Source organism: Phyllobates terribilis, unplaced genomic scaffold, assembly GCF_046119375.1.
Source record: "Phyllobates terribilis strain yellow unplaced genomic scaffold, ASM4611937v1 Scaffold_1__5_contigs__length_1240528914, whole genome shotgun sequence".
Lineage (NCBI taxonomy): Eukaryota > Metazoa > Chordata > Amphibia > Anura > Dendrobatidae > Phyllobates > Phyllobates terribilis.
Window position 1 is genome coordinate 248,069,338 of NW_027362761.1, and position 21,607 is coordinate 248,090,944.

Below are 21,607 nucleotides of genomic sequence, written 5' to 3' on the forward strand. Positions count from 1 at the left end.
CGATATTTAAATGTCCGACTATGCCACCCGTGGATTGCGGTCAGAGTGTACCGCCGCTGCAGGGCAGACCGCTGAGGCTGGTATTGGGAATGCAGCAGAGGATAGTATAACTCCCCACAGGAGGAGTATAGCCTCAGGGCAGCAGGCGTGGATGTTGGGGGTGATGGCGCGCGGGAGCAGCAGTAATGACACAGAGTCCTGTAATGCAGTCCAGGGTATTTACTCACAGTTCTTTATCCACGTTACTACAGCTGGTCATAACGTCCCGCGTCGCACTGTGTTCACCAGGTGAGGGGCTCGGCCTACTCCCAGATAACTTTGGAGCGTTTCACAGGACCCCCTTTATGTGTCCTTTCTCTGGCCTGTCGTACCCCGCCAGGGACCTCGCTTCTGTCTGGCTGCCTCGGGCCTTGGTCAACGTGGGTGCCGTTTCCCTGACCCTATGTGGTGCCTTCCTAGCGGGTGTGGCGAGGGGCTGCACCACATAAAATGTCACAGCCTCTGGTTTCTAGCTGAGGGTAGTTTCCCGCCTCCACTAGTTTCGGGGACCGGTCTCCCCCTTTGACCTGACCCCCCTACGCAGGTAGATTCGGGCGTGCGGTGATGACTAGCCGGTCCACACCCCTGGGGTCCCTTCGTTCCTTGTTCCCGGAGCCTCCCCTGCTCCTCTTCCTTCCTTCTCCTTCCTCCAGGCCCCGGCCTCCCTTTCAGGCCTGCCTGCGGAGCAGAGCCCATGCAGAGCCTCTGCTCCCACCTCCTGCTCTCTCTTCTTCTCTGTCTGGACTCACTCACCCTTGAACTAAGATGGTGCCCACTTTTATACCTCCTTCTCAATGCACCCAGGAACTGCCCCCTCCCTCCTATGCACTACAGGGTCCCCCCTTCCTCGGTGTTCCCTCCACCCACTCCAGCCAGGGACAGGGACTGTCGTGCTCTACTTGGAGCATATCGGTCGCCCTGCCCCCCGGAAATGTGGTGTAATGCATGCAGGTGTCGGGGTCCTGATCCACACTCCATCCTTACCTGGAAGTGAGATATCGCACATCTGGTTGAGATGCAATACCTCTGTAGCGGCTGAACCCTCGGGGCGCTACACACTTGAAACAGAACCCTGAGACTATCACAGAGCAGGTGCATTTATACTTGAGGTGCATTATTAGACTTGATTACACACAGGTGAATTCTATTTATCATTACCAGTCATTTAGGACAACATTGGATCATTCAGAGATCCTCACTGAACTTCTGGAGTGAGTTTGCTGCACTGAAAGTAAAGGGGCCGAATAATATTGCACGCCTCACTTTTCAGTTTTTAATTTGTTAAAAAAGTTTAAAATATCCAATAAATTTCGTTCCACTTCACGATTGTGTCCCACTTCTTGTTGATTCTTCCCTAAAAAATTTGAATTTTATATCTTTATGTTTGAAGCCAGAAATGTGTAGAAAAGTTCAAGGGGGCCAAATACTTTCACAATGCACTGTACATATTAAAATATAAATACATTGCTCTTTTACATTAAGATCCACTGTACCCCAGTGTAAGAGTATGATCTGACAAAAGGGGTGCAACTCCCTTTCTACAAATATTTCCTTACAGTGTGACCATCCGGGCAGTAACTGGTGGCTTTTCCCTTGTTTTGCTGCGGTACACTAACTTACGCCTTTTATGTCATCTGATGCACATGAATATGCACTTTTGTTCAGAAGTTCTGTGGTATACGCCCAGTTGATTGTAGGGAAAGGTTGCATCTTTATTACTTTGGATCACAACTTTGTTAAAGAAGGTCACAGGAGAAAAAGAAAAACTTTTTCTAGATTCAGTCTAACAGGACCAACTGAAGTAAAAACTCAGTTTAAATCCAAAAATATATTGGTCAGTCCCCTTTAATACATAGTATGCAATGGTACAGGGAAAAAAAGTTCTGGCTATATGCAATATAGGAGTCCTAATGGAGCAGTGCATTCTCGTCAGTGAGCATTGACACCAAAGTGTAGAATAATGTGACTCGCCCAGGGGGATATGGGGGGAGACTCAGTACTCGGGCCTTGACCTTCTGTGGGATGTCACGGATCCTGGGCCCGTACCCTGCGGTCACTATTTAAAAGGGGTTTGTTACTTGAAGGGATGGATATTAGTTTTGTCTCGTGACGCCACCTGTGGTTTCTGGTAATGGTTACCGGCGCTGCTGCAGACCTCTGGGGGGTGATGGGATGGCAGCTGGGATGTTTCTGCTCCCCACAGGTGGAACGGGCCCCCGGGGCAGGGTTGATGGAAGGGATGCAGGTGAGAGGTGGCCCAGCCAGGCCAGGGGAGAAAAACAGACACGCACACAGGGGGTTCGTTTCAGTACCTTTACTGGTGTAGACGGCAGGTATGGTCCAGGGTACTTAGTAGGAAGGGTGCACTTCTGGACTCTCCCCAGTGAGCGGGTATAAGGCCTTCTGATCCATTTCTTCCTCTCACTAAAGCTTTCACTCTCCTAACCTGTATGCTTGGTGGTAAGAACTTTTTTCTGGATACCACTATCCCTGGATGCTGGGGCCTTCGTGGTTCCTAGTTCTTTAGATGATTGTAGCTTCAGGTTGACAAGGGGTCTAGAATCCTCCTGGTATACCGGTTATTCCTACTGGGTGTAGAGGACCCTGAAGGCGTTGACCCGGTGTCCGGCTTGTGTTCTGGGGTGAGCCTTAGATGCTCCTCTGCCCCCATAACTCCTCTCACTCTTCTCCTTGCCTCCGGCCCCGCTCTAGGCCCCAAGGCTTCAGCACGTGCTTTAGGCCCTGGCTGGCCCTCAGCACAGCAGCTCACATGCTGCTTCTTCACTGATCTCCAGTGCCAGCACACTCTCTGCCTACCTAACTCCACCCTCCAGTATATATATCCCTAACAGGGCTCCTTCTGGTGGTATGAGGTGGAAGGGTGGAGGTGTCTGTTATGTAGTGGGGGCCTCTTGTGGAGAAGTCCGTCCATGCACCCCTTTGGGTCCTGTGGTACCTGTAATAGCAGGGTGCCACAAATGCCACAGGGATTCCACATTGGAAGTTGAAGATGGAAGAGTCCTGCCTAGAATGGTTAAAAATCCTTGAGAGACTAAAGCAGGGCAGGTGTATGACCAGAGACCGAAAGTGTAAAGATGCTAAGCCATGGAACCACCTGATATGACTGCAATGTGCAGTGGTTGCAGTTCTGGAATATGACAGCCCTGGACGATAATGAGTTACTGGTTGCTTCACGTTTAATTCTTCTCAAGTCTTTAGCAGTTAATATGATTTTTTTTTCTCAACACTATTTGCAACAAAACTTTTGATGGTTCTGTGATCACATCCCAATATCTTAGCAGTTTCAAGAGTGAATCAGTTACATCTGTGGTGCTGTTAGCACTGCAGCCTTGCAGCACTGGGGTCCTGGGTTCAAATCCCACCAAGGACAGCATCTGCAAGGAGTTTGTATGTTCTCCCCATGTTTGCGTGGGTTTCCTCCGGGCTCTCCGGTTTCCTCCCACACTTTAAAGACATACTGATAGGGAATCTAGATTGTGAGCCCCAATGGGGACAGCGACGATAATGTATGTGAAGCGCTGCCAAATATGTTAGCGCTATATAAAAATAAAGATTATTATTACATCTCTTTTTTTGGCCCATTTTGCCTGAGGAAAGCAAACTGCCTAATAATTCAGCACATACCATAAATGGTGTTGATATTCTCAGTCCACACTAGTGATGAGCGAGTATGTTTTGTTAACCCTTTCGCTGAGTATGCTCGACCGAGCACCGAGTATTTATAGAGTGCTCGGTGATATGTTTGAATCACTCCCGTGTGCATGATTTGCGACTTTTTGACAGCTTTGATACATGTGAGGAATGTCTGCTTCTTACACATTCCTCACATGTACTAAAGCTGTCAAACCGTCGCAAATCATGTGTGGCACCCTGCTATTACAGGTACCACAGAACCCAAAAGGGGGCATGGACGGACTTCTCCACAAGAGACCCTCACTACACATAGACACCTCCACCCTTCCAACTCATACCACCAGAGGGACCCTGTTAGGGATATATATACTGGAGAGTGGAGTTAGGTAGGGAGAGTGTGCTTGCTAGCACGAGAGATCAGTGAAGAAGCAGCATGTGAGGGCTGGCTGAGGGCCAGGCAGGGCCTAAAGCACGTGCTGAAGCCTTGGTGCCTAGAGCGGGGCCGGAAGCAAAGAGAGGAGAGAGGAGTTAAGGGGGCAGAGGAGCATCTGAAGCTCACCCCAGAATGCAAGCCGGACACCAGGTCCGCGCCTACAGGGTCCTCTACAACCAGTAGGGATAACTGGCATACCAGGAGGATTACAGATCCCTGGTCAACCTGAAGCTATAATCATTTACAGAACTAGGAACCACGAAGGCCCCAGCATCCAGGGATAGTGGTTGCCAGAGAAAAGTTCTACTACCAAGCAGACAGGTGAGAGAGTGAAACAGCACAGAAGCTAGGCCTAGTTCCAGGCTGGCCAGGAGCTTTAGAGAGGGGAAGAAACGGATCAGGAGGCCTACTACCCGCTCACTGGGGAGAGTCCAGAAGTGCACCCTTCCTACTAAGTACCCTGGACCATACATGCCGTTTACACCAGTAAAGGTACTGAAACGAATCCCCTGTGTGCATGTCCGTCATTCCCCCTGACCCGACCGGGCCACCTCTCACCTGCATCCCTTCCATCAATCCTGCCCCGGGGGCCCACTCCACCTGTGGGGAGCAGAGACATCTCAGCTGCCATCCCATCACCCCCCAGAGGTCTGCAGCAGCGCTGGTACCCATTACCAGGAACCACAGGTGGCGTCACGAGACAAAACTGTTATTCATCCCTTCAAGTAACAAACCCCTTTTAAAGAGTGACCCCAGGGTACGGGCCCGGGAGCCGACCGCCGTGACATCCCACAGAAGGTCAAGGCCTGGGTACCGAGTCCCCCATATCCACCTGGGCGAGTCATCTCTTCCTGGCGTCACGAACAGGATACGAGCAGACCCGTTATCGCCGGGTATTGTGCGCCTAGAGACTGTTTTTCTATATTGAATGTGGCGTCCGCCCCAGAAGAACGGGCGCCATTATGAGCGTTCTCAAAGACAACAAGGAATCACCTCCCATCGTGGGCCGGGTCCCAGAATGGCGCCAAAAGCGAGGTCCGCCCCAAGCAGCAATGGCCATGTATGTAGATCTGTCTATCAAAGTGGGGGGGCTGCCCCCAGGTGTGAACGACAGCCAGCAGCCATGGGACCGCCCCAGAAAGGGGAGAGGGAAGAAAAAAACTGAGAGACAGGGTGTGGTCTCGATAAGTCTAGACAGACCGCACCCGGCAGGCAACATGGAGGGGAGTCCGGAGCAAGCTCCCGTCCATGGCCTGCAGCGGCCAGAAGTGCCTCTCACCCTGGAGCGGGTGCTAGCAAAGTTATCCCTGGAGGATGCGGAGTTCCTCCACACTGAGATGCAAGAACTAGGTCGGTGGATAGAAGTGGCCCTGCAAGCTGCGATCGCTGCCTGGAAAGCGGAGCTGGTGGAGAAGTTGGTGACCCGGCAGCGGTCGGCGCTGCAAGGGATCGGTGGCATCCAAGCCCCGGTGGAGCTGCTCATGGATTGGGAGGTGATAGGCCGAGCCGAAGCGGTCACGGGAGCAGGTAGGAGTGATGTCCCTGTCCCGGACGCAGCTGGCGCAGCACCGTCCCTGGTCCCCCTGCCGGAACCGCTTATCCCGGGCGCTCACACCCCAGACCTGTACCCTGGTGATCACGTCATCTACACCAGGCACCGAGGTGAGAGGGCCTGGTATGCCCTGAACGTCCACAGGGTGGTGGAGGAGAGTGAACCCTCGCCATCTAGAGCTGATGACCTGGCTGGGCCAGCCTATTGTGGACAGGTGCTTCCCCGGAGGGAGCACCACTATTAAACTGTTCTTTGAAAGTACTGTAAAAAGTTACCCAGTTTGGTATTGCCTACTGTTATTTATTGTGTGGACTGGAAAAGTTATATGTGTGCATTTAGTTACCCTTAAAGGGTATAAAGACTTGCAGGCTGAGGACTGTGAGCAGCCAAAAACTGTCCATTGTAAATAGTTGCACTTATTAAAGTGCCCCCTATTGGTTTTGTATTAAGAGACCACTGAAAAGAAACCCGTTTGGCGTGGCTGAAGACGTGGTCCAACACCTGGATCACTTATGCCCTGTAGCCACGCCCAGGGCCTACGTTGAGGGTTTTCAGACGGGTCCCTCATGCTATTCATGTTGCACCTTCACCAGTGAGATGGACACCTGGTTATGGGACTCACTGTAACCTTGATATGTGTTATTGTTATTGTAATTGTTGTTGTTACCTGTTTTACAGAAATGCTTCAGTCCGGGAGTACTGAGTTGTACTAGGGGGGAATGTGGCACCCTGCTATTACAGGTACCACAGAACCCAAAAGGGTGCATGGACGGACTTCTCCACAAGAGGCCCTCACTACACACAGACACATCCACCCTTCCACCTCATACCACCAGAGGGACCCTGTTAGGGATATATATACTGGAGGGTGGAGTTAGGTAGGGAGAGTGTGCTGGCACTAGAGATCAGTGAAGAAGCAGCATGTGAACTGCTGTGCTGAGGGCCAGCCAGGGACTAAAGCACGTGCTGAAGCCTTGGGGCCTAGAGCGGGGCCGGAGGCAATGAGAGGAGAGAAGAGTTAAGGGGGCAGAGGAGCATCTGAAGCTCACCCAGAATGCAAGCTGGACACTGGGTCTGCGCCTACAGGGTCCTCTACAACCAGTAGGGATAACTGGCATACCAGGAGGATTACAGATCCCTGGTCAACCTGAAGCTATAATCATTTACAGAACTAGGAACCACGAAGACCCCAGCATCCAGGGATAGTGGTTGCCAGAGAAAAGTTCTACTACCAAGCAGACAGGTGAGAGAGTGAAACAGCACAGAAGCTAGGCCTAGTTCCAGGCTGGCCAGGAGCTTTAGAGAGAGGAAGAAATGGATCAGGAGGCCTACTACCCGCTCACTGGGGAGAGTCCAGAAGTGCACCCTTCCTACTAAGTACCCTGGACCATACCTGACGTTTACACCAGTAAAGGTACTGAAGCGAATCCCCTGTGTGCGTGTCCGTCATTCCCCCTGACTCGACCGGGCCACCTCTCACCTGCATCCCTTCCATCAATCCTGCCCCGGGGGCCCACTCCACCTGTGGGGAGCAGAGACATCTCAGCTGCCATCCCATCACCCCCCGGAGGTCTGCAGCAGCGCTGGTACCCATTACCAGGAACCACAGGTGGCGTCACGAGACAAAACTGTTATTCATCCCTTCAAGTAAAAAACCCCTTTTAAAGAGTGACCCCAGGGTACGGGCCCGGGAGCCGACCGCCGTGACATCCCACAGAAGGTCAAGGCCTGGGTACCGAGTCCCCCATATCCCCCTGGGCGAGTCACATGCACCCCGGAGTGATTCAAACATATCACCGAGCAGCTGTAACTACTCGTTGCTCGTCCGAGCATACTCGGTGAAAGGGTTAACAAAACATACTCGCTCATCACTAGTCCACACCCCTCTCATTACACAAATACACATTACCTGATCTGCTTCATCCATTAAGTATTCAAGTTTATACAGCTTGGAGATGGAAAATATGCAGAAAAATGAATACTCACTTGCCTAATAATTGTGCACACAGAATATATTGTGAACTGTACTAATAGATTGTTCCTGTTTCTAATGTATCTTTATCCTGTTATGTACTTCCATTCTCCAGGCCTCAATGTATATAACTGTGACTGTGCCCTTATTGAGCCCTCAAGGAGCCGCATGTCAGAGTTAGGGCGCATTCACATGTCATACAAATTGTTTCAAGATCGGACCGCAATGTATGGACTGGCTGAGGGTCCCCAACCCGAGCGTGACAGCTTCATATATTTCTATGAACCCAGAGTAGCTCTCCCAGTTGCTAATGTCACCACAGGCACAGAGGTGCTCAAGTTAAATTGGAGAAATACAAAACAAAAGTAATAAAAATACAAACATAAGTAGTAATAAATTATAAGAAATGAAGGGCAAATTAAATTAAAATAAAAAAGACTGCCTAGCTCCAAACCATTGAAGCAGATAGGATATACTGTACATATTATTTATTAATTCTGAACAAAATAACAAACTAATTCTAAAACATTATTTTAGTAAATTAATAAATTTAAAATATAGAGATTCTTTATTTGTTGTATAATTTATCTTTTTTTTTTAAAAAAAAAGTTTATTAAAAATGAAATATATTGCTATAAAAAGAGTTCTACTTGAAAAATTGTAAATAAACTATTGCACCCCTGGTATAGGTTGGTGCACGGGTAAGGTGCCAAGCCAAGTATCAATGTATAACAAAACTCGGCACTCGAAGACTCAAATAATTTTCTTGATTTTAATAAGGTAAACGTTTCGGTCGCATAGGACCTTCATCAGTGTACTAAAATAACAGAACAAAGAATGACAGTCATTATAAGGCCACAAAAATCAAAAAGAATACATGAAAATACATTATGTATGTTACAAGCATGGTGGTTGTGGGACGCTTGGAATGGGAAAGGGGAAGGGAGAAGAGAAAAAGAGGTAGATGTCCCGTAAAATGGTATGGAGATAAGACACAGGTAGGAAGAAAACATACCAGTATTCAGTGGTGAGATTGCCTGGAGTGGACTAAGACCACAGTAAAGGCTGCGGAGAGAGAGAGTATATGTTAAGGAGATAGCCTCTGGTCCCAGAAAGGAGTGGAAAGATAGGCACATACCTTGGGTGGGTAGGTAGAAAGGAAGAAAACCTGAGCGTGGGAACACTGTGTCCACCACTAGTTCCTTATGGCATCAGGTATACAGTGCCAGGGTCGGACCTTAAGTAGGCGGAGGGTGGACCCAGCAGTGAGGAGTAGATTAGGATTGGTGGCAGTGTGGCGCTGGTGTGTGGCAGTGTGATAGAAGGACCTGCCAGACCGGAAGTGACGTAGCGGCCTCGTCACAAGGTCCTGTTGCATTGCGGCGGTCACGTGGGCGGCAGTGACGCACCGCATGCGTTCCAAGGCTGAGGTTGTTCGTTCCACTGTGTGACTGGATGACATAGGTGGCTAGAATGGGGAGTATGATAAAGGTAGGAGGAAGAGATCCAAGAGAGGACATCAGGTGGAATCAGGAAAGGAGCAGGGATCTAGGGATGGTTCTAAAAAATAAGAAAAAGAATGTTAGGCACAACACAAATGGAAAAGATTTTTCGACATAATTAGAATAGAAGAGAAACATGTTTCTATAAATAGCAGCAGCATTTCTGTATAAGCATACATGTATATTGGGCACTATTACCTAGTATTCTCTATAGATCTTGGAGTTTACTGTGTATGTGTAGCGCCCCGAGGGTTCGGTTGCTACAGGGGTATTGCACCTCAACCAGAGGTGTGATATTCCACTCCCGGGTAAGGATGGAGTGTGGACCAGGGCTCAGTTAGCTGCATACACACACTCACCCCATTTCCGGGGGATAGCTCGACGGTGCTCCCATTTATGCAGGCACAACTGACCATGTCCCTGGCTGGAGTGGGGAGGGGGGAGAGAACCCAGTGATGTAGGAGCAGAAGGGGACCGTTTCTGGAGCATAGTAAGGAGCTCATTGGGTGCAGGTCACCTGAGCTCAGACACAGAGAAGCAGATAAAAGGTGGGAGCCATCTTAGTCAAGGGAGAAGTCGAGTCAGTGGGTTCAGAAGGGAGAGAGAGCTGACAGGGAGCCGAGGCTCAGCCTGAGTTCAGCTCCACGAGGCAGGCCTAGAGAAAATGCCGGGGCCAGAGAGGAGAAGAGAAGAAGAAGAAGGAAGGAAGGAGAGACAGAGGAGTAGAAAGGCTCCAGAAACAAGAAGGCAGAAGGGATCCTAAGAGAGCAGAACGGACAGCAACCGTTGCAAACCCGCGTTATATCGGGTGAAGGGTCAGGCTGTGGAAGGGTACCGGATTCCCAAGTTGGTGTAGGTTAATTATCCCTCAGCCAATAACCGGAGGTTGTGATCATTTATTGGTGCGACCCCCCGCCAAACCTGCTAGGAAGGCACCATATAGGATAGCGGGAAACGGAGGCCAACGCTTACCCGACACGGTCCGCGGTAGCTGGACAGAAGTTTGGTCACTGGTGGGGCACGAGAGGCCAGAGAAAGGACAGAAGGGGGTCCTGTGCCATACTCCTGAATTGCCTGGGGTTGACCGAGCTCCTCACCTGGTGGACGCAGCACGGCTTGGGCAGTCATTGCTGACAGAAGTGACATGGATAACAACTGTGAGTAAAAACCCTGGACTGCACCATTGGACTCAGTGTGATCTTTGCTGCGCCTGCACCATCACCCCCAGCATTCACCTACACTGCCCTGAGGCTACACTCTTCCCGTGGGGAGTTATCCTATCCTTGTGCTGCACACCAACACCAGCCTCAGCGGTCTGCCTCGCAGCGGTGGTTATCCCTGACCGCAATCCACGGGTGGCGTAGTCGGACATTCAAAACACTGATAAATCGACAGCCACAATTTGGTCTGACCACCCTGAGCCACGGGATCGGGTTGCCACTACTACCCCCATCAGCACCGTACACCAGAAGGCCCGGTTCCGGGTACCCCACGGTCCAGGGGGCGAGTCATATGTACTGTATATAACACAAATCATATAGAATAATCAAAATGAAATAAAATCAAATAGTAAACTTGAACCAATAAAGTTGTAGATCCCATCTTTTTTAATTATGTGACAGGCTGGAAGACATGACATACTGTGGAAGAAACCGAATTAGTATGGGTTCAAACGCGAAGGGATATGGAGCTAATTGATTATGTGGATAGCTATTGAGGTTTTAGGTGAATGAAAGAAGGTCGTGAGAGATTGTAATTCATGGATCCAATAGGCCTCCCGGTACTTGAGCATATGTATACAGTCACCACCTCGGCGTGGTGGGGGGACATGGTCAATAACCTGGAATTTAATTTGAGAGATGGAGTGTCTGGCTGTTACGAAGTGATTGGGTAATGGTAGTAGTAGGTTCTTTCAACGTATGGTTGATTTGTGTTTCGATATGCGGTCTTTGACGGATTGTGTCGTTTCTCCAATGTAAATGAGCCCACACATTTGATCAGATAGACCACAAAGGACGAGTTACAGGTATAGTAGTCCTTGATCTGGTATTGTTTGCCTGAGTGTGGATGGTAAAATGTATTACCCCTGATGACGTTATTGCACTGATAGCATTGTAAACAGGGGAACAAGCCGGTTTTCAGGTTATAAAGAAATCTTTGAAGAGGTATGGTTTTGGTGGTGCTGAAGTCAGCTCGAATAAGTCAATCCCTGATGTTGAGGGCTCTTTTAAAGCAAGGTAGAAAGGGGCCATTAAATTCGGGTATAGAGCGATATGCTGTTTGCAATATTTTCCAGTGTTGTCTGATTTTCTTGTGAAGGATGAGTAACGCCGCATGTATGTACAAACGGAATGCGGTTGGAGGTGGTGGGGCGTATGTTGGTTGTGGGCTGCATGGATTTCTTACATATGTCCGGGGGATAACCTCTCTCTTCAAACTTATTCTTCATCTCTCTAAGTCTGAGGTCACGGGTGACCGGATGGCTCATTATGCATTTCACCCGATGGAATTGTGACTTGGGAACTGAAGTGACAGTAGATTTGGGGTGTAAACTGTTAAAATGAAGTAACCCATTCCAATCAGTGTATTTGACATAGAGGTCAGTAGAAAGTGTGCCCTTTTGGTTCTTGATAACCCTAGTGTCTAGAAAGTTAATGGAATTGGTATCAGAGGAGATGGTAAACCTAAGTCCGTTCCATGCTGAATTAATGGTATTGAAGAAATCCGCAAGTGTCTCAAGTGGACCCCTCCATATGCAAAAAATGTCGTCTATATATCTTTTCCATAAAATGGCATGTGTTTTGTACAATGTGTTGGGGTAGATGATGTTGTCTTCAAATGCAGCTATATAGCGATTAGCGTATGGGGGGGCCACATTAGAACCCATGGCGGTCCCTTGTTTTTGGAGGTAATAGGAGTCCTGGAAGAGAAACAAGTTTTTGGTCAAAACCAAGGTGAGGAGGTCTATGCAGAGATCTCGTACCTTGGGGGATATACCAGATTTATCTAGTAGATTCTCAACACACTGTATACCCTGTATAAAGATTGTTGACATCCAAGGTCACCAGGAGGACGTCTGGGTGGATCTGGTGAACCTGTCGAATCATACTGAGAAAGGCTCCTGTATCAAAAATGAACGATGAGCTTTCTTTAATCAGTGGGGTAAGTATCTTTTCTAGAAAGATTGACAATGGAGCCAACATAGAGTCAGTTGATGCGACTATTGGGTGTCCTGATGGGTTGTCCAAACATTTATGGATTTTGGGAAGTGTATAAAACATGGGGGTTATGGGACATTTTTTTATTATATAATCCCTTGTTTTGAGATCAATCGTGCCCTTCCCCAAATATTGGTCAATGGTCCCTGTAATGAGTGCACTGACATTGTGTGTGGGATCATTGGATAATTTCAGATACACTGAAGTATCGCCAAGTTGGCCCTGAATTTCTGCTAGATAGGTGGTCTTGTTCATTGCAACTATAGCCCCACCTTTATGGCAGGTTTGATTATGATCGATTGATCAGCTTCCAGGGATTTCAGGGCTTGCTTGTCCAAGCTGGACATATTGTGGTGGTAATGCATATGTCCCCTATCCATGTTGGCTCGTAGTTTCTGGAAAGAATGGTCAATAAATTTGATAAAGGTCTCCACTGTATGCTGGTTACGTGGGGGGCGGTAAATGCTTTTAAGCTTCAAACCTAGGCTGGCTGCCGTGATGTGGGCTGATCCCGGAAGAGTAGTGGATAGTGAGGTGGTATCCAGTGTTGACTCATGTGCAAAATCTGCTTTAAGTCTAATTGATTGGAAAATCTCTGCAGTTCCATATCTAATGTGAATGTATTACATCTGTTAGAAGGACAAAAATTAAGGCCCTTCTGAAGTACGGATGTGGCGCCCAGCTGCGCTTGGTACCACAGATCCTAGAAGGGTGTATTACTGGAATCCTCCACAAGAGGCCCCCATAAACATTCACACATCTCCACCTTCCACCTCAGACCAGCAGAGGGAGCCCGTTAGGGATATAAATAGGGAAGGTGGAGCTAGGCAGTTCAGTCTGGAGTCAACAGAGAGCCAAGTCTGTTGAGAGAGTTCCTGCAGTAGAGAAGCCTGAGTGAGGTCAGCCTGCAGTGGAGCATAGTTCAGACTCAGTTGTAGCTCAGTTAGAGCTTACGGTGTGCCAGCGCCATAAGATCGGTGAAGCGCGGCAAGCTGCCGTTAGTGTGAGTAGCCCAGTGAGGGCCCGAGCGTGGTCGAAGGCGAGTGGAAAGTGAGTAGCAGTGGGGGCAGAGGAGCTTACCCAGCTCACCCCGAAACATATACCGGACACCAGGTCCGAGCTTACCGGGATCTCTATGACCCAGTAAGGCATAACCGGAATCCCTGTAGAACTACAGGTCCCAGGTTCACCAGAGAGCTGATACGTAACAGAGCCAGGAGACACATAGGCCCCGTAACCTGGGAGCGTGCACTCCAAGAGAAGGCCCTACCACAACTTCAGCCGGTGCAGGACAGAGATAAAGTTAGGACTAGCTTCAGGCAGGTTAGAAACTTACTACGCAGAGGCAAGAAACAGGAGGCCCTACACCCGCTCATTGGGGAGGATCCTGATATGCACCCTTCACCCTATAGTGCTCCGGGACGTGCCTGAATTTCCATCAGTAAAAGGTATTGAAGTGACCATCGTGCCTGTCCCTGTTCTTGCTCTGACCCGGCTGGGTCTCGCCTGTCCTGCATCCCCCTCTCCGTACGCTGCCCTGAGGCCTAGCTCCACCTGTGGGGAGCTATACCATCGAGCTGCCTTATCATCGGCCTCAGCGGACTGCCGCAGCGCTGGTGATTCTCACCAGAAACCACGGGTCGCGTCACGAACTTTCATAGAATTAACAAACAATCCCCTTTTAAAAGCTGACCCCAGGGTACGGGCCCGGGAGCCGACCACCGTGACATCCCCAAGGCCAGGCAAAGACCCGGTCACCAAGTCGTCCCCATCCCCCTGGGCTAGTCACGGACAGTTCAGCAATACTCAATGACCGTGAGGAAATGTTCACTACAAGTGGGGCTGTACCTGGGAGCGGGTCACCCGGACGAAGTCCATGTTGCCTCTTGTGGGTCCCTCCTCTCCTGGTCCTCTTCTTCTGAAGTTTTTCTTGCGATTGCCTAAAAAATGAGTAGAGGTGGTGAGGTTGCGTCTGTCTACCTCCGACCCAGAAGTGGATTGGTCTGTAGAGGAGTGACCAAAGCATGTGTAGTTTCGTCTGGAAGCCTGCTTGTGTCGCCATCTGTAGACACGGTTCTGTTGATAGTCCTCTGTATCTCTGGTGAACTTGATATGTTTCCTGTTCTCAGTGTCCCGTTTATGTTGTTCAATGGAGAGCTGGATTTTATTCTTCAGGGTTTCGAATTCCTCAGTGGGGATTAATGTGGATAGCTGAGTCTCGATGTTGGTAATCTGTTCTTTGGACGAAGAAATGGCTTTCTGCAGAGATTCAATAGTATGGGTCATTAAATCAAAAGAACATTTGTTTAGGATACGTTAAAATTTTGCACAGTACTCCCCTTGGTCACTGAACAGAGTGGGGCGGAGCTGTACCCTCAAACCTCGTGGGATGCGCTGAACGCGTACATATTCGGTCAAGGTGGCATAGTGGAGCTCGATGTTGTTTAAATGCCGAAGCTCCCTCTCCCAATCCCTTCCTCGTGTTTCCTTCGGTGGTGCTTGGAGGAAGTCGCAGGGTAAATTTTATTGGGAAATAATCTGAGAAGTTTCTTCAGCATTATAGAAGAACATGTTGGAAGAGGACATGACAAACCAGGGTGCTGATATATAGGAATCAATAGATTGTAAATAAACTATCGCACCCCTGGTATAGGTTGGTGCACGGGTAAGGTGCCAAGCCGAGTATCAATGTATAACAAAACCCGGCACTCGAAGACTCAAATAATTTTCTTGATTTTAATAAGGTAAATGATAGTACAGAATACAAACATTTTGGTCGCATAGGACCTTCATCAGTGTACTAAAATAACAGAACAAAAAATGACAGTCATTATAAGGTCACAAAAGTCAAAAAGACTACTTTAAAAATGACACAAAAATTATTCTGGCAGCTGATCCAACTAAATAATTGGGCCAGTAAACTACCCAAAGTGCCTGGTTATTTAAGACGAATACACTCTAATCATTAAAGGTATACAAGACTATTAATAAAGAAAAAATTGAAGAAGCCAAGAGTTGCTTTCACTGCTTTAATATTGTATTTAAAGACAATCTTCCACATCGGATAATGCTATTAACCTGCAGATCTAGGGTTAGTCTGCAGGTTAATAGAGATAGGAAGGTGTCCGGCTGCCGCACTGAAAGCATGGGAGAAAATGAAGGATTGTGAGCTGCAGCAGTAAGTACGCACAGTTACTTTGTCAGCACGCGCTGCACTAATGCGCTGCACTGCTGGCTGTCAGTCAGTGCCTGGGTATGCTTACAGCTACTGCCCTCAGTGCTGTGAGCGCTGACTGTAATTGCTCCAGGTACGCCTGCAGGACTGAAAGCCAACGGCTCCTAAGAATAAAGTTAATTTACTCCAGGTTGCCACACTTACAGTATTGTGGCTGGGCACTTTACATACAGTATTAATCTTCAAATTAACCCTATACCTGCAGGTCAATAGCATTATACAACATGACAGGTTGACTTTAATTACAGATCATTGAAGTGCAAATTCCGGCATAGTTTCATTGCCTTGCGTTTAGGTGCCTAATGATTTGGCTGTTCCATTTCACTACCTTCGGAAGTAGAAGATACCAGAGGAACAACCTGTGCAGTGCAATACAGGGTGGTATTTGACCACTTAAGTGAAAAATTCTTGGAGTTTGTGGTTAGATGTTGTTGGTTGTTACAGATTGGGTACATCTCTGTACCAATTTCAGAATAGATGTGATCTTTGGAAAGAGTGTCTGGTTCTGAATATGTATGGAAACCTTCGGATACATGGCCTCTTGAATCAGTCATCATGGTGTTCACTTCAGTAGATAAAATTTGGTCACTTGCTGGTGTTGGATTTTGGAATATTAATGAATAAATTGGATTGTTCAACTGATTATGCACCAATGCTGATTTAGGGAGATGCCTTACAGGCTCTTGGGAAATGCCATGTCCTGAATTACGGTATATCGACTGTTGATAAAAAAAAAGGGAAAAAAATGCGAATTATTTTAATTGGCTAACTTAGCTAAAAGTGGATTATAGGTAAGCGAAATACATTAGATTTGCTGAGAGATTTCTACTTTCTGTATGCTTTTAATATAATGCAAAGTTATATACAGTGATTTGAGAGACCCCTTGTGTTGTAAGATAGAGTTGCACTTACAGCTATGTTCTTTCTTGCATTGGCTTTTTTTTCAAAGCTAACCTCAATCAGGGATTGGCATATTAAATTAAAGATATGGGCATAAAAGAGCTGTTCTATTGATTTAATAGGTATCTTCAATATAGAAATCCGCAGCCTGGTTATTCTTTAATCATCGTTAAAAGTTTGGGTGCAATAAGCTGTTCGTGTATTGGGGCTGGACTTTGGGGAGGGACTGTGGAAAGGGTCTTCAGCTCTACCCCTGCTCCTCAGCTGCCTCTGGTGTTTGTATATTCTTTCTGTTTAAAACTTTGAGCCTGCGCCATCCTACCTGCGGGTGGCACTTGCGCACATTGATCTCTTGACGGTCTTCGGGAAACTGGTTCCGTTGTCGGCGCATGCGCATATTGAGATCTCGTCTTGTCATTGAGCCGAGATCTAAATCTGCGCATATGCCAACACTGGCACCATTTTCTTGAAGACCCCTGGGAGGTCAATGTGCGCCAACGTCCCCGCGGTTAAGGCGCAAAGTTTTAAACAGGAAGAATATACGAACACAAGAGGCAGCTGAGGGGCCGTGGCAGAGTCGAAGAACCTACCCACAGTCCCGCTCCAAAGTCTCACCCCGATGAATGAATAGCTTATTTAATATAAACTTTTAATGATGATTAAAAAACAACCAGGCTGCGAATTTCTATACTAAAGGTACTTATCAAATCAGTAGAACAGCGCCTTTATGCCCATACATGTAGTTTAAGATGTCTGGTCCTGATGACAGGTTCTCTTTAAGTCTTCTTTGGGTCATAATATTAATTCAATTTACCTTTTAATCTTAGTAGAATGTGAAGCTCTTGGGAGAAAACTTCTGACATATAGATTGATTGATACAGGGCTCATGCAGACGTCTCGGTCCAATCTCAAAACGCAATATATGGACTGGCTGCTGGTCTCCCCAGCTGAGCATGACAGCTTCATGTATTTCTATTAGGCTGTCATCCTCGAGTTCATGTCTGAATGAGCTCTTATACTGAATTATACTAGGTGATAATTGCTAACTGGATATTATAAACAAAATATTGATGCCACAATAAATCTAACAAACTAAATGACTCTAACAAAATAACTACCATCTTGGAAATCAACATTTTTACTGCAGTTGGGAGGAGATCATAAAGGCAATATGAGGTATGTATGATAGTATCCAGTTGTGGGTCTTGCCAATTATATTTCGACTTTAACAAGAAAGGACTTATTGTCTCTTGCATGTTGCATAATCTCTGAAAATTTCCACAGTAGTTCTGGAAATCAGCCCTCGTAAATCTGTTTTAAATAGAGTTCATATATTGTTGATTTCCTTTAGAAAAACAGCCAATTGACTTAAAAAAATGTAATAAAAATATTATAACCATATCCTCTGATGATTCTGTTGCTCATGGTGGCATGCTGTTGGAGACCACGTAATGGAGCCATGGGAGTTCCAGTGGAAGTGAATATGTTTTTCTTTTTTATAGAAATTATTTTTTTTTACCAGGATTTGAAGAAGTTGCTGAGTATCCACAGGTAATACATACTGCAATTGAGGATTGCTGGATTTCTCCATTGAATTTAAAGGGAAGCTATCATCAGATAATGTCCTATTGTTTAAATCAGCTTTTTGTGTTACATGTATTTTTTTTTAATTGGCAATTTTTGTTTTCCGTATTACAATCTTTGTTACATTTTTTATTTCACAATCTTTAGATGCACAGTATCCATGAGTTTTCATGAAAGCACATTCACTTTGTTTGCACAGTTAAGCACAGTAGATTTTCTGCGTAAAAAATAATCCAGCAGAAAAAGCTCAGGATTCATGCTACATGTAAACATTACATTATTACATTCTTTATGGGTTTAATGAAGAATAATAATCAGTCATGCCATTTACCCATCACCGTAAATAATCTGTTCAATGTATTGTAATGGTTGCTATGATTAGAGGGATTCCAAATTTGTCTGTTATTTTCTGATTTGTACTGTTTACTTTTTTTTTTAAAGGGCATTAAAACAGTAATGACGTCACCGCTCTTCAGAATTGCCTTGCAAAGACTATGGAGCCTAAGAACGAGGCTCCATATGCTTTGCACAAAGAATTCGATTGACTTCACTGAATACGCTTGAACTATGTTGGATTCCCTGGACTATGTCGGAACTCTTTTTTTTAATAAAGTGGTGAAAAAGGGAAAGTATTTTTGTGTGTGTGTTTTTTATTATTACTGGGATAGTAATGTGGGTGTCAGATAAACACCCCTCCATTACTAGCACCAGGGCTTGATGCCAGCTGTTTTGGACAATTCACCGCTGACATCAACCCCAAGCCTCATTACCCTGATTGCCAATGCACCAGGGCAATTTGGAAAGCGAAGGCGAAGAATCAGAATTTTAGCATCTTATGTGATGCTCCACTTCTTGGGCAACCGGTAAGAGCCAAAGTGCCAGAATTGTCTCATCTCATGTGATGTGCCACTTCTGGGGTGGCTGCAGGCTGGTATTTTTAGGCTGGGAAGGACCAAATATCCATGGACCTTCCCAGCCTGATATATCAGCTCACAGCTGTCTACTTTACACTTACTGGTTACCAAAAATGGGGCGGATCCCACGTAATTTTTTAAATTTATTTATTAGGTTAATACATGTACAGCATACTACACATGCAAGGCACTAATTATATACAGTATCACATAGATATCTACAGTATTTATATATTATCTATCGATCTCTATTTTTTCACATCTTTAACACCTAAAAATCTGTAATATCTATTCTGCATTCCATTCCGGTACGTAACACACAGATGTCACACACGTATGGTACTCATGTAGATACGGACAACCAACAGAAAACCACATGGATAATAAAAACGGATTCTCTCAAGCATACGTGTGGGTGGGGCCTAACTCTTCTCTCTCATCTTCATTGTTCCGGAACTGCTCCACCACATGGGGGAACAGTGCTGATGCCTCTGCTCTGCACGCACTTAACATTAATTAAATATGCAATTCTCTAATTTTCTTGTGATCTGGACTCCCCAGGAATTGAACCCACAACTTGAACCAATGCATATAGCAGCTAAAGCTATGAGCTACAGTCTATACTGATTAGCATAGGATAATTTTTTACATTTGAATCTGCATTGCAGGCTTTGAACACACAGGCAGATTATACTGATGCATAGAAATACATCTGTACATAGCAGTGTATTTCTATGTACCTGTATTCTAGAGGAAAGATAAAATATTTTTTTCTTTCTATCAGATTACTAAAAAATAATTAAAACAATTACTCAAATGCTATTTTATCTTCTTTTTGTGTAATATGGTCTCCCCAGGAACCAAACCCGCACCTCTATCATTGCAGACAGCAACTAAAGCTATGAGCCACAGCTTGCACTGGTGAAAGTGGGAGGATTTTATATACTTGAATCTGCAATGCAGGCTCTGAAACTACAGGCAAATTGTACTGGTACATAGACATACATCTGAATATAGCAATGCATTTCTATGTATCTGTATTCTAGAGGTAAAAAAGTCAGATTTTTTCATCTTATAAAATTACTAAAAAATAATTACAATAATGTCAGCACCTTTTTTAAAAATAATAAACATCACAAATCAAAAAATAACATGGACATATTTGGTGTCCCTGTATTGTAACAACCAGCACAGCACAGCGATCAGATTATTTATGGTGATCAGTAAATGGCATAATGTTGTGATTGAATTTATTTTCTCCATTAAACCCGGAAAAAATGTAATAAATTCGTAACGCTGAGGCTGTAATTCACTTGTAGCATAAATGCTGCATTTTTTACACTGCTTTTTTTTCTGTAGATGTCCGCACCACAAGACGCAATAAAAATATTTTTTTTTATTATTGCTTGTTTGCTGCATTTCCTTAATGCATTTTCCCCCTCATTTGATTTGCTTTAGGTGCAGATTAGTACAGAAAAACTTTGATTCTACACTAAAAAATGCAGCAGAAAAGGTTTTTTTAGCCTCTATATAGAAGCCTAAAATAGCACAGTACGTCAGTGTCTTCAGATACACAGATGGTGGAGTTTTCATGAAACCACATCCACTATGCTTGGAAATTTGGGCCATGTTGACATGTAGCATAAATGCTGCTTTTTTTCTGATGCTTTTTTGCACAGAAATTTTGCTGGGTTCAACGGTTCAAGCAAAATGGATGTGAAAAATTTTGTGAAAAAATCAGAAATTTTGCAAAAATTTTGAAAATTTCTGAATTTTTCTACTTTTAATTCTTATGTCATTAAACCAGAGAGTTATGTTATACAAAATAGTTATTAAAATAACATCTACTGCATGTCTACTTTACATCAACACAATTTTTGAAATGTAATTTTTTTTAGTTAGTAAGTTAGAAGGGTTAAAAGTTGATCAGCAATTTCTCATTTTTCCAACAAAATTTACAAAAACATTTTTTTAAGGACCACATCACATTTGAAGTGACTTTGGGGGGCCTATATGACAGAAAATACCCAAAAGTGACAGCATTTCAAAACTCCTCCCCTCAAAGTCCTCAAAACCACATTCAAGAATTTTATTAACTCTTCTGCTTCACAGGAATTAATGCAATGTGGAAGGAAAAATTAACATTTTACTTTTTTCACAAAAAGTTTAATTTAGCCCCATTTTTTTTATTTTCAAAAGGGTAACAGGAGCAAATGAATCAAAATTTTGTTGTGCAATTTAACCTGAGTACACCGATACCCCACATGTGGGGTAAAACTACTATTTGGGCACAAAGTAGGGCTTGGAAGGGAAGCAGCACCATTTAACTTTTTGAATGCAAAAATGGCTGGAATCAAGAGCAGACACCATGCCACGTTTGGAGAGCCCCTGATGTGCCTAAACAGTGAAACTCCTCCAAGTGACCCCATTTTGAAAACTAGACAAGGAATGTATCTAGATGTGTGGTGAGCACCTTGAACCCCCAGGTGCTTCAGAGAAGTTTATAACGTAGAGCCGTGAACATAAAAAATCAAATTTTTCCCACAAAAATGTTATTTTACCCTTTAATTTTTTATTTTCACAAGGGTAAGAGGAAAAAGTAGA

At 45.5% G+C, this 21,607-nt stretch overlaps 1 protein-coding gene across 1 annotated transcript in view; it reads right to left on the reverse strand.

Annotated features, from left to right (window-relative positions):
* Positions 1 to 15,767: 15,767 nt before the first annotated feature.
* The window catches only part of LOC141166610 (uncharacterized), a 34,870-nt gene continuing 29,030 nt past the window's right edge, over positions 15,768 to 21,607 (reverse strand). Inside the window, exon 4 of the mRNA XM_073653461.1 lies at positions 15,768 to 16,324. Coding sequence (XP_073509562.1) covers positions 15,905 to 16,324 — 420 coding nt within the window. The 3' untranslated portion in view covers positions 15,768 to 15,904. The remainder of the gene's footprint in view (positions 16,325 to 21,607) is intronic.